The sequence below is a fragment of the Dryobates pubescens genome, chromosome 20 (assembly GCF_014839835.1).
Source record: "Dryobates pubescens isolate bDryPub1 chromosome 20, bDryPub1.pri, whole genome shotgun sequence".
NCBI classification, from domain to species: domain Eukaryota; kingdom Metazoa; phylum Chordata; class Aves; order Piciformes; family Picidae; genus Dryobates; species Dryobates pubescens.
The window spans coordinates 8,955,896-8,972,595 of NC_071631.1; the positions used below are offsets into that span (position 1 = coordinate 8,955,896).

At 49.8% G+C, this 16,700-nt stretch overlaps 1 protein-coding gene across 1 annotated transcript in view; it reads right to left on the reverse strand.

Annotated features, from left to right (window-relative positions):
• Positions 1-16,700, reverse strand: part of CA10 (carbonic anhydrase 10) — a 123,817-nt gene that overhangs the window by 16,741 nt on the left and 90,376 nt on the right. Inside the window, exon 5 of the mRNA XM_054170432.1 lies at positions 10,366-10,551. Coding sequence (XP_054026407.1) covers positions 10,366-10,551 — 186 coding nt within the window. The remainder of the gene's footprint in view (positions 1-10,365; positions 10,552-16,700) is intronic.

A 16,700-nucleotide genomic window follows, 5' to 3' on the forward strand; every position in this document is an offset into this window, starting at 1 on the left:
ACAGCTTAGAACCACAGCAGCACCATTCTCCCCAGCTTGTCCATCAGCTCAGAGCAACCACTGCTCTGCAGGTTAAAATGGAAAGAATGTGCCAAAGTGCAGCATAAGTGGAGCAGACTTGGGATAGGAATTTGTATTTTGGGTAAAACTGGCTCCAAAGATTGTCTCCACAGGTCAATGTCACGATGTTCCTTAGGGACCATCCACAGACCCCAAAGCTACAGAAGTAAGGCCAGAGCTCTGGCAAAGCTGTGTACTTTTCACACTGAATATGCCATGGAAAGGAAAAGCTATCAAGGATGTTTTGATAGGAGTTCTGCATTTGGGAGGATGTGCCAGGGGCCTCTGACCAGCCCCACGCTGAGGGGGCAGCAGATCAAGGCCGTGTTGCCAGCTGTATTATCAGCAGCACTTGCAGGGAGCAGATGGCAGTGGCATATTCCTGTTCTGATAAGGAAGAGCAAATAAGCTTTGAGATGATGGAAAGGGATGGCCAGTAATGGACCTGCCCATTCCAGTTAAATTTCAGATCCCTCCTTGTCTCTGATAGGGCTTGCAGAGTAGTAACTCTCACGTGGTGCTCTTTAAGGTGCCTGTGGGAGATTGTTGGGTAGGAAATGTTCTCCTGGCAGCTGGATTACAAACCCCACCCCAAGAGCTCAGAAGTAACTAAAGAGAATAAATTCATTTCTACCAACTTTCAAAGCAGCAAATCTTGGCAGCTGTGTCAGTAATGTCCAGCCAGTTTATACTGAGATAAGAGTGCACAGATAAAGGAGAGATGGGGAAAGATAAAGGGAAAGAAAAGAGACTTTGACTGTCAGTTCCAGTTCTGCAGAGCCTCAGCACTGATGCTGTTGTGCCTGCTCTCACTCTCACTCACTCTCTAAAAGTAGCTGTGCCTCAGAAATGATCTCATTGTAATTACCTCAGACAGTTGCCTATGAATTGATAACAGAACCTTCGGTTTTCTCCCCTTCAGAGCTGGTAAGATCCCCAAGCCCACTGCCTGCCACCATTTTGCCAGCAGACAGCATTTCCTTCTCAGTCTTTCCTGCAAGTACCAACTACCTAGATGGTTAAATCCCCACACCTGAGCTATGAGTGCTTTGGGAGGCAGTGTGGCTGTGTGCTGTTAATGAAGGGGAGGTCTGTAGTGCTGCTGCAGGTCAGCCCTGCCTGCTCAATGAGAAGGGGAACTGCAGCTCGCAGCCTGCCCTGCCACAACAATCAAAGCAGCTGCAGCTGACAGGCACTAGCTGGCTTTTGACTGAGGCACAAGAAACACCTCATAAGAAACTCCTGAACATAAGGTAAGGGCCAAAGAGTCAGGAAAGGAGGAGCTGAAATGACAGAAATAAACTGAGGGTCAGAGAGCTAATGGTGGGGGTGAAAGCTGCCACTGGGCATTAGACACCAGTGACTATGAGGGAGGAGGGAGAGCTCTGAGCTGGAGCAGCTCCTGAGTAACTCAGTCCTAGAATAATGTGGTCCCCTCACCATCCAGGGCCCAAGTCACAGTGACCAGACTGTCCATGTAGGATGTGGAAGACCTTTCCTACTGTCTGGGCTCCTTTGGCTGAACTGGACATGGGCATGAGCTAGGCACTCAGGAAAGCTTTACCAGTGAGTTCAGACTGTTCAGCCAGGGTCGTGCTTGCTGTTTGAAGATCTTCCATTTGCACAGAGTAACATAAACCCCATGTGGATGCCCAGTGTGGGCTCTGATGGCCATGCCTGCTCCCAGAGCCAGCTGGCTTTGCCTGCACATGGGCACTGAGCAAGCTGTGGCAACCCAGGGCCCGTGGCTGTGTCAGTGCTCAGCACCAAACCTGCCACTGCCTGAGGAGCTGTTGTGCTTGGTGCTGCTGGGCCTTGGGAGCCTTGTGTCTCATCTGTCCTGACTCTGGGCTCTGCTCATGGTGCTCATCCTCTGGCACACAGGCAGCACCAGGCTGGGCTGGGCTAGGTGGGAACTGCAGTTCTTGGCAGCCTGATGTCCGTGCTTGGTATACAAATAACAGCTGATGTAGCATTGCTCAGACAAAAGGGCACTGCCTCCACCAGAGTTCTGTCCAGGGCAAGGTCTGCAGTAGCTGCTCACTTGTTTTTTACAGTTTGGTAAACTGCAAAGGTAGCAAAAATTCACCTCTGCTTGGTTTTGTTTTCTTTTGTGCTTGGCCACAGCAACTGCAAGACCTTTTGTGTAAGAAGCCAGCTTGAGTCCTCCTTTCTCTGGCATGTTACACTGAATGCATGTGGGGGGAAAGTTAGATTTACAAGAAGTGTAATGGAAAAATCATTGCCAGGTCACATAAAACCCATTTCAAAGTGAGTGCAGTGTTTTAGCTGCAGAGGCAAATTACTCTTTAATTAAGGCAGAATCATCCTGTAGCAAGTCAGGTCACCCCGAGCAAATGAGCATCGTTTGGAAGGAGGCAAAGCAAATGCTTCCTGAGTGACACTGGAGCTTTAGAGTGCTGAATGTTTTCATGTCCCAATGGTTTAAGAGCAAATCCTGCAGCTGCTACTCTAAGCAGAAAGACTCCACCTTACTGCTTTATGATGCTGAGTTTTAAAATGAGGGCAGCGAAGGGATTTGGATTTGACAGCCTGTGCTGGGTGCAGCGAGGCTCTCCTCTCCTCCCCTCCCCTGCCAAAACAGAGAGCAGCTGGTAGCAGAAGAGTAAATGTGCACCCCCCATTTCCTGTGAAGGGCTCTGCTTCCCTCAGCAGCCCAGAGCAGCAGCGTTTCTCGTTCCGTGCAGCAGAGATTTTGCTCTGTCACACGCTGCCCTGATGCAAGGTGACATTGTCCCAGGGCTTGTGCTTTGCTGGGACAGCTCCTGCAGTTCTGCTAAGGGATGGGTAGCCCAGAAGAGTCAAGAAGTAGCTTACAAAGAAGGGAAGGTTTCTGGCAGGGAACAGCCACATATGTGTGGATAATGGAAAAGAAGGGAAAGCAAACCCAACCCAACCCAACCCTTTACAAATCTGCCTGCAGAGTCTCTCCAGTCCCAGCAGGCTGCATCTATGGAGCTCCTACCACAAACACTCCAAAAGCCAATACACAGAAGCAAAACCACTGGGCCCCAGAAATGGAGCTCCTGGGATCCAGCACTCAGAACTTCCTGTGCAGGATCCAGGAAGAACGATGTGCTCTGGTGAAACTGAGGAAGCCAGGGAATTGGGATGCTGTCATGGAATCATAGACTAGAATTCCAGAGTGCCTTGGGTTGGAGGGGACCTTTAAAGGTCACCTACCCCAATTCCCCTGCAGTCAGCAGGGATGTCTGGAACCAGAGCAGGTTGCTTGGAGCCCCAAAACACCTGCCCTGGGATGGTTCCAGGGCATCTCCCACCTCTCTGGCCAGCCTGTGCCAGGCTCTCACCACCCTCGGTGTCAAACATTTCTCCCTTCTCTCCAGCCTAAATCTCCCTCTTTCAGTTTAAACCATCACCCCTTGTCCTGCCACAGCAGGTCCATATTCTCGTGCTGAGAACTCTTGTCAGGCTGTGTCTCAGCAGAGCAGAAGGAGGTGACAGCAAGAAACATTTGCAGAGTGACTTGAGAGCAGGAGTCCTACTGCACATTACTGGAGCTAATGGAGAGAACTCCTGGGCCATACAGCAGCTGGTCCCCAGACTTCAGCAGCCCTTCACTCATTGCTTTAAGGATGGCTCTCTCAAACACCACACCCAGAAATGTCACAGCCTTCACCTCAACAGGGCCTTCTAGAAACTGATCCCCAGGGGATTTCTCTGTGGCTCCTTGTCTGCAGTGCTCATGCATTCAGTTCATCCTGAAGGCCTTGCTGCAGTTTGTGCTGGGCAATGGTACCATGTGGAACCAATCCAAATGGCAGCCTGTAAAGGTCCTTCCTGTGTTTGCTGTGGCAGTGCCTACACAGATCCCTCAGACATCTGAGAGCATGAAAAAAAACTGAGACCTAAACCAAAGATCAAAATGCTGCTCAGGTACCTGAAACCCAGTCTCAAACTTTGTGAGTGCTTATAGACCTCTTCCAAAGCATCATTCAGTCCAGATGGTATCTAATGGTTGTCTGGGATTGTAAAATGCAGTGCCTGTTCCTATCAGTTATGGCTTATTGTCATCCTTGCTGCTCAAGAAGTAAATATTTGATGCTCCCCCTGTACCTCTTTCCCTGCTGGTGCTCTACAAAGAGCCACAGCTGCATCCAGGGCCAGTCCTTACTCCTCTCTGCTGCAACACTAAACTCCTGAGGTTCATACATCAAGAGAAACAGACTCTGACAATTTGCTTCCAGTAAACCCTGAAACTTTCCCAGTTTTATCTGTGCTCTCACCAAACACACAGCAGACCTGCAGCAGGGTCTGTCAGTCCTCTCCCTTGCAAAGCAATGAGGCAGAGACCTTGCTTGGATTTCCTCTGCTCATCAGGTTCAGAAAGGTGAAGCCCCCTCTGGATGCTGTTTATGGAGCTGATTATACAGGAGGTAAAATTCTTTATTGCTGATATAAAGTCTGGCTGTTATATAACTTGGTTTGTGTAATTAAGGCTTTTTCCTAGAGGACAGATAACCCAGGCATGGTTCTAGAGTCTCATTTTGCTTTAGAAATGGCAGTGTGGGTCCAGCAGCAGCACTACATGGAAGGCTGAGAGTGCAGAGGGGCAATGGAGCCATTCAGATACAGCCCAGCCTCACTGGCCCTGAATCGTTGCTCTTCCTGCAGTTCCAACCAGTGATTTACAGCTGCTTACACTTTCCCTTGACTCTGCAGCTTCCCCTGGCTCTCCAGCTCTGGGCTTTTGTTATTTAACAAGTGTATATTACCCAGCACTTGAAGATGGCTGCCTGGCCAAATAACGAAGGAAGGGACATCAGTTACAAGTCAGCTGCTCCAAGTGGTAAAGATGAAGCTGCCAGTGAAGGTCACTCAGGATGAAGATGCATTTCTAGCACGTGGCTGTGTAGGGGCTTTGCAGCCTTTTGATGTAAAACACACCACAAAAAATTTCTGTTCCATGTTCCTGGAAAGTAATTTTTCTTCTGGACTCCAATAGAGCAGCTCAGGAGAGGCTTCCTCAGTGAGGAACAGCAGCTCTATTTTGAACCTTGTCCTTTTGCTGCTCACAGAACATCTGGATTGCCACCACGTTATTCTGGCTGCTATTTGGCGGTGCTGTCACTGTGCTGTAGACCTGGATGTTGTTGGTTCAGGCCCTGCCCTGCTTTCCACCCATTCTCAACTTTTGGCTTCAAGGAATCCCTCCCTGTCACCTCCTCCCCCCCAGCAGTGGCTGTAACTCAGGTGCTTTGAGGTGTGTAAGACATGAAAGTACACAAGGGTCAGAACAAACTAAGGAGAGGAACCTGACAAATGAGCCCTGGCACCCAGATGTGCAGGAGTGGATGCTGGGAATTCAGTGCAGCATCTCAGGACACCTGCAGATATGTAGCTTGTCCCTTTCTGCACTCCTGTAGGACAGGGGGGCTGTGCTTGCTTGTTCAGTTGCTGTGTGCCCCAGATTTGCTCTCCTTCACTTCCACTGGAGCTGGTCAGGATCAGGCAGGAGGCTGGTGCTGAGCTGAGCTGCAGGAGCTGTTGCAGGACTTCACAGAGCTGAGGGGCATGGTGAGAGCAGCCAGCAGCTCTGTGTCTGTAGGGGTGTGGAAGGTTTGGGGTTTAGATGTTGTGCTCTCCCTGGGAGCCTAAGGGGTGTTCAAGTCTTCTGCACTGCCCAGGAGCCTCAGGGCACTGTGAGCTGCCCTTCCAGCTTCTGCTTCTCTCAGAAGTGAGGCCACAGAGTGAGAGCTTAGCAGGCTGTGATCTAACCGCCAGGTCTGTCCAGACCACGCTCACCCTTGTGGACTGCTTCCCCGTGCTCTGAGCAGCAGCAGCTGTGGCTGTTCCATTGCTGCTTCCAGGACAGCAGTGTCAGCCTTAGCACCTCAGTGACTCTTCAGTCAGCCAGACTTCTGCTTAGAATCTTGAGCAATCATCTCCCTGTTCTTTGGGAAGCATTTTGGGAGCACTTAGAAATACTTTGGACAGGTCTCACAGGTTTCCAGGTGTGCCCCCCTGCAAGCTGTGCTGTCTGGATCATCCCAGCAGTGCTCTTCCTTGGAACACTCTCTTTGCTCTTTTCCCATGGGCCATGCCCATTCCAACTCCAAGGATTTTTGGAGGGGAGGCAGAGCAGGCAGCCTGCTGCCAAACCACATCTGCTGCAGAGCTGAACTTCCCAATGAAGTCAGGAGAGGGTGGAAAGGGGTTTCCCGGGGCTCAGCCAGACCACAGCCAGGTGTGAATATCCCTCAGCCTGTGCTAATGTGTTGTTCAATCCCATTTTGTGTTCTATTAACCAGCAATAAACCTCCATTTAACTTCCAATATAAAATCGATCTGGGTTTAGGAAAACACAACAAGCAGCTGCTGATGAATAAGTGCCTGTTGGACTTCAACTCTGCTTTTCATGGCTATGAATATTTGATAACACCTCTGTAATCTGGAGGGTGGACAGAGGTGCATTCTTGCAGCTAATGCCCATGTTCACCTCCCACTGGCTTTGAATTACTCCTGTGAATAGTCTCTTCACACTGCAGTGATGACAATACCACCACCTCTTCCTGATTTATATTCTGTTCCTATAGCAATTTAATTCATTATCCTATTGACTTTCTCCTCTGAAGCTGAACATTAATCTGAAGGTTATAGAGATTTTATTAAAGCACCCTTCCATTAGACATGTGTTCCCTCATCTGCTGCTTTCCTCAGAGGCTTATTTTTCACCATTAATAAGCACTGGAGTACAGTAAACTTATCTGCAGGCTGAGACACTTAAACCTGACCTGCATCCTTCCCAGTAAAGTCTCCAAAATGGAGCAGAGGAGGCCTGTGGCAAAGGATGGGGCTGAATTTCAAACTGCCTTCTGCCAGCTGTGGCAAGAGAGCTGCTGTGAGGGCTCACAGGGGCTGGCTTACAGCTCACTCTGCTTTGGTAGCAATGTGGCTTTGGAGGAGCAGGAGGTTCCTGTCCCCTGCCCAGTGACATCTCCAGCTTCTCCCCTGAGGAAGAGGAAGGACTATGTGCTAGCACAGTCTGATGAAGAACTATGCTAGGGTCACACATTGCCACATCAGTGAAGCTTCCTACATGGAACACAAGAGAAAAGGACCTGGGAAAGAGATCTGGATGATGGGGAAATGTAGGGAACTGTGTGGAGAAAATGGCTTCTGTGCAGGACTGTGCCTGAGTTCAGAAAAGCAGGGAAGGCTCTGAGTTCCAGGGGAGGTGCAGTTGGATGTTTACCTTCCAGGTGATGAAATTCTGGGGAAGAAGGCAGGAGCCTTACAAGAGAAAGGGGATAGGAGAGGTTTGTAGCAGGGGGCACAGCAGAGAGCTGGCCTGTGCTGCCTCTTCCTTCTGACTGCTGACTGGCCAGGACCTGTTTGTTCTGCCAGCATCCCTGCAGCCACAGCACACTACAGGACTGCTCCAGGAAAGGGGCTTTGGGCTTGGTTTGGAGTTGGCTTTACTCTGCATAACCAACAACCAGGGTTGTTGGGGAGGCTGCTTAGAACCATGCAGGCAAGTCCAAGATGCACAGAAGCCAGAGCCACTGTTCCTGATGTAAATCCAGGCTGCAGTTTAATGCAGCAGGATGGATTAAATGATCCCAGCTGGCCAGATGCTTCTTCCAGGCTGTCTGACAGCCTGCTTCTAAAAATACCAGCAGCTGGATTTGCAGCCCTGATCTCTCTGATCACTCACTCTCCTGGACCTTCCCACTCAGACCATGCCTGCAGTTAGAGACGTGGCAGTGGCAGGAGCAGGCTGGCAGCTCAGCACTGCCAGCTTCCCCCTTTCCTTCCCATTTTCCTGTATTTTATTTCATTTCTTAGAGGCAGCAAAAGCAAATCTCAGTTCCAAAGCATCTGCACAGCCTACAATGTATGTATGTCTACCTGGGCACTGCAGCTGCTGAAATCTCTGGGTGTTGATAAGCTCTGCCAATGGCTTTGTGAAGGGTGACTTGGTGGGCAGAGATAAAAGAATCCAACATTTTATGTGTTGTGGACTGGGGTCTCCTCTTTGAAGCCTGTGAGAAGTGCCTAACCCCAAGCAATTCAGCTCCTTGGCTTTCTGCCCTTGCATCCATAAGACTGCTACAGAGCACAGCCACACAGAGACACATCCTGAATTTTTCTGCTTGGGGCAAGAAAATATTGAAATGGATTTTTATGGCCTAGCCACATGGGAGGGTTCAAGGGCCCCCTTTTTGGAGGTCGTTACCTTTTGTTTGAACAGGGCAGACAGTGCCTGGCCACCAGCACTCTGCTCACTGTGCTGTGTTCTGTGCTGCTGCTGGCTGAGGAAGGTCCTTTCTCAGCAGCTCTGTGGGCTCTGATGCATTAAAAACTGCTTTGCATAGAGCCACCAGGCAGCAGACAGCAATGACTGGTGTCTTAGCTGGGGACTTTGCTTGAGCCAAGATTTTCTTTAATCATTCTAATACAGCAGGATGCTTATGCAAAGAGTAGGGAATTAGACAGCCTCAAGTATGCATCAGAGGGACAAATAAATGCTCCATTTATTTATCTAAGCATTCCAAACCTGCCTGTCTTTTCTGTGTCAGCAGTGCCAAACATATTGATGATAACCTGATAGACAGTTTTAAAGCCCTAACACTCAAACTACTTAAGCATTAGTTCAGTTGTTCTGCCTGCTAAAGTGATAATTAGGGGCTCAAAGGTAACCAGATTATTGCAGAGATCTCTCTTGACAGCCTTTAACACCAAGTTAAGCATTAAAGCCTGGCAATTACAAGCCTCTCGGTGTCATTCAGACCACAGCATATTTTGAAGCAATTTGCTATTTCTGAGTTGTTTTTCCTGCCATGGTACCACTGCAGTGCTCTTGAGCTTGCTCTGAGTGCTGCCCACAGCTTCACCAGGCAGACAAAAGTACCTAGGAGCAACCCCCCTCCCTTAGATGTTAGGTGGGGGTTCCAGACGTGCAGAGAGCATTGTCATACTTGACCTGATGGGAACTTACCTGTCCAGCTGCCCCAGGCAGCTGTCTGGAGCTCTGAAAAACATCCTCAAAGGACAGAGTTCATCTCACATCTGAAAAGGGCTCTAAGCTCCCTGGCCTGCTGCTTGCCTCTGCTCTGTTGTCAAGGGAGATGCATCTCCACAAAGTGATTTTTCCTGCCCTGAGATGTGTCTCTGGCTATCAGGAACCATCACTCCCTGCAGATGCTGACCTGCTCCTGTTCACTGCAGGAGGAATCAGATAACCAGATGGATGCTGCAGACAGTGGATCCAGCTGTGCATGGCTGGCTGGCTGCCTGGCAGAGCTTTCCACTTAGGCAGGTTCTCTGCTTCCCTTAAGGAAGCCTGAGGTCTCTGTTAGCAAACACCAAACATTAGCAGTCCTGCCAAAGCCCTGCTCTCAGACCCAGGAGAGCCCCGTTAAGAGTTAACAGCAGGTGTGGCAGAGCAATGCTCTGCGAGTTCACCTTTTGCTGTAGTCCAGAGCTGATGAATTTACAACTCCTTGTAAAACATCTGACAGGGTGCTCCAAGTGCTGTGAGATCTGCCAGCCAAAGGTTTGCTCTCCCCTTCAGCCCCCCTGCTTTGCTTTGGCTCTTTCTCTGCAGTGACTCTGGCTGGCAAAGCAGAAGACCTTGTTTACTGCAGCACACCTGAGTGCCAGCTCTTAAAGGAGCACCACAGCACATGGTCACTGAGCACAGTTGACTGAAGGCCACCAGGAGTCAGTTGTGTAAGATATGAATGATTCCATGAGAGAGCTGCCACTGGCTGTGTTCTACATCCCTGCAGCTTACCGACCAAAGCAAATGATTACCATTAATTACAGCACCAGCATTTGACAGCTCTGCAATTAATTCCCTGCTTTTTAATAACTGCAATGACTGACTCAGCCCAGGACTCTGGAAGAGATGGCACAGGTGGCAATTTGCTTATTCCCAGAGGTGTAGGCAACAAACACATCAGGTTGAGCCTGGGGGAACAGCCTGAAATCGTGCCAGGGGTGGGTTAGGTTGGAGATGAGGAGAAATTTCTTTGCTGCAAGAGTGGTCAGGGATTGGAATAGGCTGCCCAGGGAGGTGGTGGAGGTGTTCAAGATAGGTGTGGCCACGGCACTTGGGGCCATGGTTTGGTGGCCATGGTGGTGTTGGGTTGACGGTTGGGCTGGATGACCTCAGAGGGCTTTCCCAACCATTTCTATGACCCTGTGCTAAGGGAAGCAGTTTTGCTGAGTCGCCAGCAGCCTGCAGATCCCTTCAGGCAGCAATGGGAGGCGGGTGGCTGGTGCTGGTGCAGCCCCAGCTCAGCAGGCTGACCTTACCTCCCCGGAGAAGGCCTGGCCGTTGAGGAGGTGCTCGGAGCCCTGGCTGTCCTCGCTCCCGAAGTGTAACCGGATCTCCTCCAGGCGGTGGCTGTAGGTCATGGGCCCCCCAGAGATGTTGACCAGGTGCTCCTTGTCTAGCCGCAGCGACACGTGCCTGCCCGTGTTGTACATGGTCCCGCTGACCTGGCACGGGGGGCAAAACAGGCATTTTGTCCAGAGAACCTGGGCACTCTTCCACCCCAGCAACCTCACTCTGCACAGTCAAATACTTTGCTTAGGTACAGAGGCAACGGATCGAAGCTTGAGGGGCAGACTGAGACTGGAGGTCAGGAAGAAATTCTTTGCAGTGAGGGTGGGGAGACACTGGAACAGGTTGCCCAAGGAGATTGTGGATGTCTCATCCCGGGAGGTGTTCAAGGCCTTGAGCAACCTGGGCTGGTGGGAGGTGTCCCTGCCCATGGTAGGGGGTTGGAACTGGATGATCTTTAAGGTCCCTTCCAACCCAACCCATTCTGTGATTCTATGCATTTGCAAACCTATGGACCCCGGCCAAGGCAGAGGGCTGGCACAGGAGCAGCCTCAGTTCACTTCCACACAAGGAGGCCTTCAGAATATTTTTTGTACAAGCTCTGAATAATGGCTTCATTACAAAACTTCTGCAGTGGAAATGGGAACATTTCAGCTGACATCAATTCATTTCAGTACATTTGAACAAATCCAAAATTTGACTAATTTTCTCCTCCTTTCAATATTTATAACCAAGTCATCCCAAAGTAAAGGTGCTGCACAAAGCAGAGCTGCAACCACTCCCAAACAGGAGCCCAGCTCCTGTTGGAGATGCAGGGACAGGCTAGGCTGTCACTGTCCTCCTCTGCAAGTCTCTTAGTTTTGTTGACAGTATTTTATCCTCTCTGCTACCAGATATGTGGGCTATAGCAGTGGAAAACTAATCACAGCTTGACTCTACACCCCCACCTCCCACCACACCTCAGACAGCTGCAAAGCTCCCCAGGAGTCACCATCTTTATGTTAAAGAGACCAAACGTTGTGCAAAGTAGTTGTGGACAAGCCTCATACAGGATCTAATGCTGTCACAATGTTCCCTGCCAGAGCAGAAGTTCCTGAGGAAAGAGGTTGCTCAGCTGATGCCATCGGGAAGTGGCATGTGCCAGTCAGTGTGGTTCATCTCTCAGCATCCTGCAGAGCTACAAACGCTGCCCTGGCTGTGAGGAAGGGAAGTGCAGCAATACTATGCTTTGTTGCACTTCAATTTAAAATTAAAGACATGGCAGTTCTGTGTTGCAGCCCACACGACATCAGTACTGTAGTAATTAACGGTGCTGCAGTGTCATTTTATCTGTAATACTAATTAGTGCGTTTCATACTCTGCTCTCCTGCGGCGCGCTGCAAAAAGTCACAGGGCACAGAGTGTGCAAAGACAGAGAGCCAGGGGGAGACCAGCCAGCCCCTGCCTGCTCTGCCTCCCAGACTGGGTACAGATGTTTTGGTGGTTGTGTTTGTTCCCATTCAAAAGCAGCAGCCATAAATAGGACCAGCAATGAACACAATGCTTCCTCTTCACTGCAAATAAACCACAACGACCTCCTTTACCAACGCCCCGGAGGTCTCTGCTGGGTGCTCCACGCAGGGCTATTAAACACCCAGCTCAGTGAAGAGGTGCAAGGAGGTCAGTTACTGAAGTGGCTTTCAGTGCACTGCATGGGAGGGACAGAAAGTTGCTAAGCAGAAGGAAGAGCTGTAGTTTAAAAACAAACAGAGGGAAGGGTTGAAAGCCTCTCGCTCACCTTTGGAAACTCACCGCTCAATTTAGCAGCTATGCAAAATATTCACCATCCATTTTCTCCCTTAAATTGGTACAAATCTCAAACTAGGTTACCATTATTTTCTCTCTCAAGGTAAAAGAGACCCAAATAACCCCTAATATGAATCAAATGACTGCAGAGCAGAGAGAGAAAATGATAGGAGGCAAACTGATGACCAGGAACAAGATTTGTCTTGCTCATTTTCCCCCTCATCAAAAGGCAGTGTCTGAGAGGAGACTGCTCTGACTGCCTCAGAACAGAGCTTCCCTTCCCAGCTCCATGTGAGCAATGCAGTGGTGGATTGAAGGGTCTGACCTGAAGGGTCTGCCTCATGTCTGACCTGCAGGGAGGGATGGACACTTGAAGGGAGACTCTAAACCTCTCCTGCCTGAGCACACAAAGACTTGTCACCAGGAGAGGCAGCAAAGCTGCAAGCTCTTGCCCGTTAATCTGCCTTCTCAGGTGCAAGTGAAGCAGAAGCCTTCTTGTGAGTGTGTGCCCAAGCAGCTGCAGATTCCAGACCAGGCTGCACCTTCAGGATGTGCCCAGGCCCGTTTCTTTTCTTGAGGCTGCCAACAGGTACCACCACTCCCAGCGGTGCTTGATGGGCACTCCTCTTATGGGCATCTGCTGGCTAGAAGGACAAGAGCAGTGTCTCATATTTGCCATCTACTCAGACTGTATCTGAATGCAAGGCTAAAAATAGCTCATTTTATTTCTATCTCTGAAGGCTTTCTGGCTTGCCAAGACTGCAGGGTAGGCTGTGCTTGATTTGGGGAAGCACCACCAGGATGGTATGAGAAACTCTTCAGTGGAGTTCAGGAGTTTGCCTGCTTTATGTACAAACTCAGTATCTTACCACCTTGAAAAAGGCACTTTTCAGGCATGACCACTCAAAGCTGCTAGGACAGAGTGTCCTGTAAGTGCAGTCATCTTCTGTGTGTGAGCTCCAAGCCCCCCAAAGCATTATCCTCAGTAGAAAAGTGTGATGCCAAAAAAATTACTCCAGTCCAAAGCAGTTTGCCTTCTGTTGTTGCTGTCCTTTCACTGTGTGCAGTGCTGACTGCCTCTGGAGGACAAGAAGGTTCTGATCTTGCTCCCTGGGAGTCCACAGACAAAAATGGGTTTTCCATATTTTATGGCACTGAGTCTCTTAAGTGATGGCAGCCTCTCCTTTCAGGGCATTGAACTCACTTGGTTTGTGGAAAGCAAAGATGGATGTGGCCTTGTCACAGGCTGCAGGCACAGAGGTCAGGGGAGGGCTGCTCTCTGTGTTCTGTACACTCTGCCACAGATCCACAGGGACACTGCTGGGAAAGGTGTTGACTCTGCCCTCTGCAGCCAACACTCTCTGCTGCTGCAGCAAGCAGGGGATCCATTGTTGGTACTGCTCTGTGGATTAGATGAGATGTTCTGGGGTAGTGTAATGGGATAACTGCACAGATCTGTCAAGATCTGTGTAACTATTTCCTTCACGTGGCAGACTAACCCTTGGTGCCCAGCCCTTCACAGTGATGGTTCTTGTGCTGCTGCTTGCTCTGCTGCTGGGTAGCTCTTTTGTTCTGTATTCTCTTTGACCTGAAGCTTTACATAGAGATGAAAACACAGCAAAGAAACTTGGGGAAAAGGAGCACTGAATGTTGCCATCCTGTTTATCAGAAGGATCAATATCCACGTTTCCGTTAGGCACTAGAGATGAGGCTGCAGTGTAAACCCAGCTGTTAAACATCAGTGAGAACCTGTCTGAGGGGACAGCAAAGTCCACCACTGCCAGAGTTAATGATCATATCACATCCTCAGCTGACCCCATTTGCCTCACACACCAAGGAAGGCTTCCAGCAGGTTATTTTACCTGAGATCAAATCCCCAAGCAGAAGAGAGCACGCGGATGGGCTTCAGCCTTAATTGTGGAACGGGTTCAACTTTGGTAGACTTTAATTAAATGATTAACATATTCCTGATGTAGTTATTTTCTATTTAATCTCATTACTTTTAAATCTTGCTTCACAGGGCTTTGTGCACATAGTTCCCCAGCAGCATTATTCTCTCTTTATCTTGATACAAGGCAGCCACACAGGCACAGGCTGCTAAGATATTCTGTGCTATGCTTCCAAGGAAGATCTGAATACTCTGTGGAATCTGTGTAGAACTTGCTGGTGCTGTGATCAGAAAAATGTCCCAGTTCTGCTCTTTGAAAGGGGGAACAGAAGCCAAGTCAATAGAAATCCTGATCCCAAACAAACACAAACTCTTTGGTGTATGTTTATCTTGGAACTCCACAGACCTTTATGACCATAAGGAAAAACAACAACAACAAAACAACCCAGCCCCCAAAGCAGTCCTCAGAGAGCTTTTTCTAATGATGTGCCTTAGCCCTGCACTTGTGGAAGGATTCTTCTTGTGTCCTAGTTAACTGTACAGCTTCTTCCCTTCATCTTTTCTTCCACAACTAGTCCTGAACTAAATATTTTCAGAACTTCCTTGGTGGCCTACATCTTTACATTACAGTCTGTGTTAAAATAGCCTTCAAAACCCTCAGCACAAGTGACAGAAAAAGAATCCTGCTGAAGGGTGAGGCCACGCTAGAAATGCAAGCAGGGGATGCAGGAGGAAAGGAGGAGCAGCTCAGATGCATCCTTTGCTTTCCAGTCCCCCTCTGCCTTCACTGACACCTTTCTCCAAGAAGCAGGGCAGTCTCTCTGCTTGCAGGGACCCCAAGGAAGCAGTGAAGCAGCCCATTTGAGATTCATGGAGGGAAGAGTGGCCTGAAGGTTAGTTCCAAGAAGGTTTATACTTGCACCAGTAGCTGCCAGTAAAGCTGCACTGAATGTAAGGGAGCAAGCAAATCAATCTTGTGTGGCTGTGTGCTGTGGTGTCCTTGGATTTTATCTGCACTGTCAGATGTTCCCTTCTTTAGGATAGAAACAGACATAGTCCAGAGAAGGCCTGGTGCTGTGCAGGGAAGCAAATCACCAAGGACTGAAGAGTCCTCTTAAGGTGTTGTGGTGTCCCAGTTCTATATCCTGCAAAAACCAAGTTTTGATCATCTGCCACCTGAGTTCCACATTTTCCTCCTGGATCCCATACCCCAGCAGAATAGAAAAGCTCCACGGGAATGGTAAAACTTTACCACTGATACTGAACTGTGGGCCCCAAAGGGCTTAAAAAATGCCAAGCGCCACTGCTGCTTGTTGTCTCCATGGATGAGTCAAGAGGCTGTCCTTTTGGCTTCCTCATGCTCAGATGAGACTGTCCTGTGCAGGGGTTTTGTCTGTAGCTCATGTCACCTGAACTGGAGCTTCTAGGTGCATTCATGAACTGAACTTCATGTCTAGGTTTAATGACTGTATCCAACAGTATGGAAAGGACTAGTGGCAGGCTGCGAGGACACCGTTCCCAGTGCTGTTTGCAGTGATCAGCAGGCTTCCTGACCCTCCCAGTCAAGATCTTCTTCAGATGTGCCTGTAAGCGTCTCGGGGTTAGACTCAGCCACACGTTCGCAGCCTTTCCTGCTTTAGTCGAAGCCAGCAGCAGGCGAATCCCAGCCCTGCTTCCCGCAGCCTTCCTCGCTGCCAGCAGAGGGCGCTGCCGGCCCGTCCCACGGAGCTGCCACCTCCTGCCGGGGGACAGCCAGGACAACGAAAACTCTTCTGTGTGGCACAGCTCTAAGCCGTGGCTTTGGTCCTACGAGTGCTGGTTTCAGCTGTGCGACACAACCCTGGGGGCTGCTGCCTCAGTCAAGCAGGTTTCTAGTCACAACCAAGCATCTGGGGGATGCAGGCTGCTTGGAGGCCACCAGAGAAGGAAAGCACCCAGGGTGCCTTTCCTAGCAAGAATCCAACAGATCCTGTGTGGTGTTTGGGAAGCAGAAAGTGGAAGGGAGGGAAATAAAGATAAGGAACCAGCAGAGCTGTGACACACAGCCACTCACTGCGAGGGAGCTGTGATGTAGTTGCAGAGCTTTGAAGAACAACAGGCAGCAGCATCAATATTTGATTAAAAACAGCCTGTGCCAGGCATGCAGAATGCAGGAGAAGTGCAAAGATTCAAACCAGCTTTTCATCTTCTGAGCTGAAAAGTTTTGCGAAGGCAGTGATGTTAATGAGTCCAATTAACCCATTTACCTGCCTGATGCAGCGTGTGGTGTGGCAGCATATGGCACCACACACTTGTTGGTGCTTTTTAAAGCAGCCTGTTCAGGAGGAGCCTTCCCTGCTCACTCCTCTGCAGTGCTGCCTCTCTGCTTCCCTTCAGTGACCAATCTGTAGCAAACCCAGAGCCAGCCTCACCGGTGAACTGCTCAGGCTGCCTGGCTAATGAGCGTAAGATGTCAGCTCCCAGGGATCACAGTAATGTGCTCCAGCAATGCCTGCCCCACTCTGCAACAAAAATAGGACTGTGAGGGCAGGGGCTCCAGGGTCGTGGTTAGTCTGAGATAATGACACCCCCCAGGATGGGGTGAATGAGGCTGCACCTGGGGCACTGGTGGCACCCTGCAGAGTCACTATG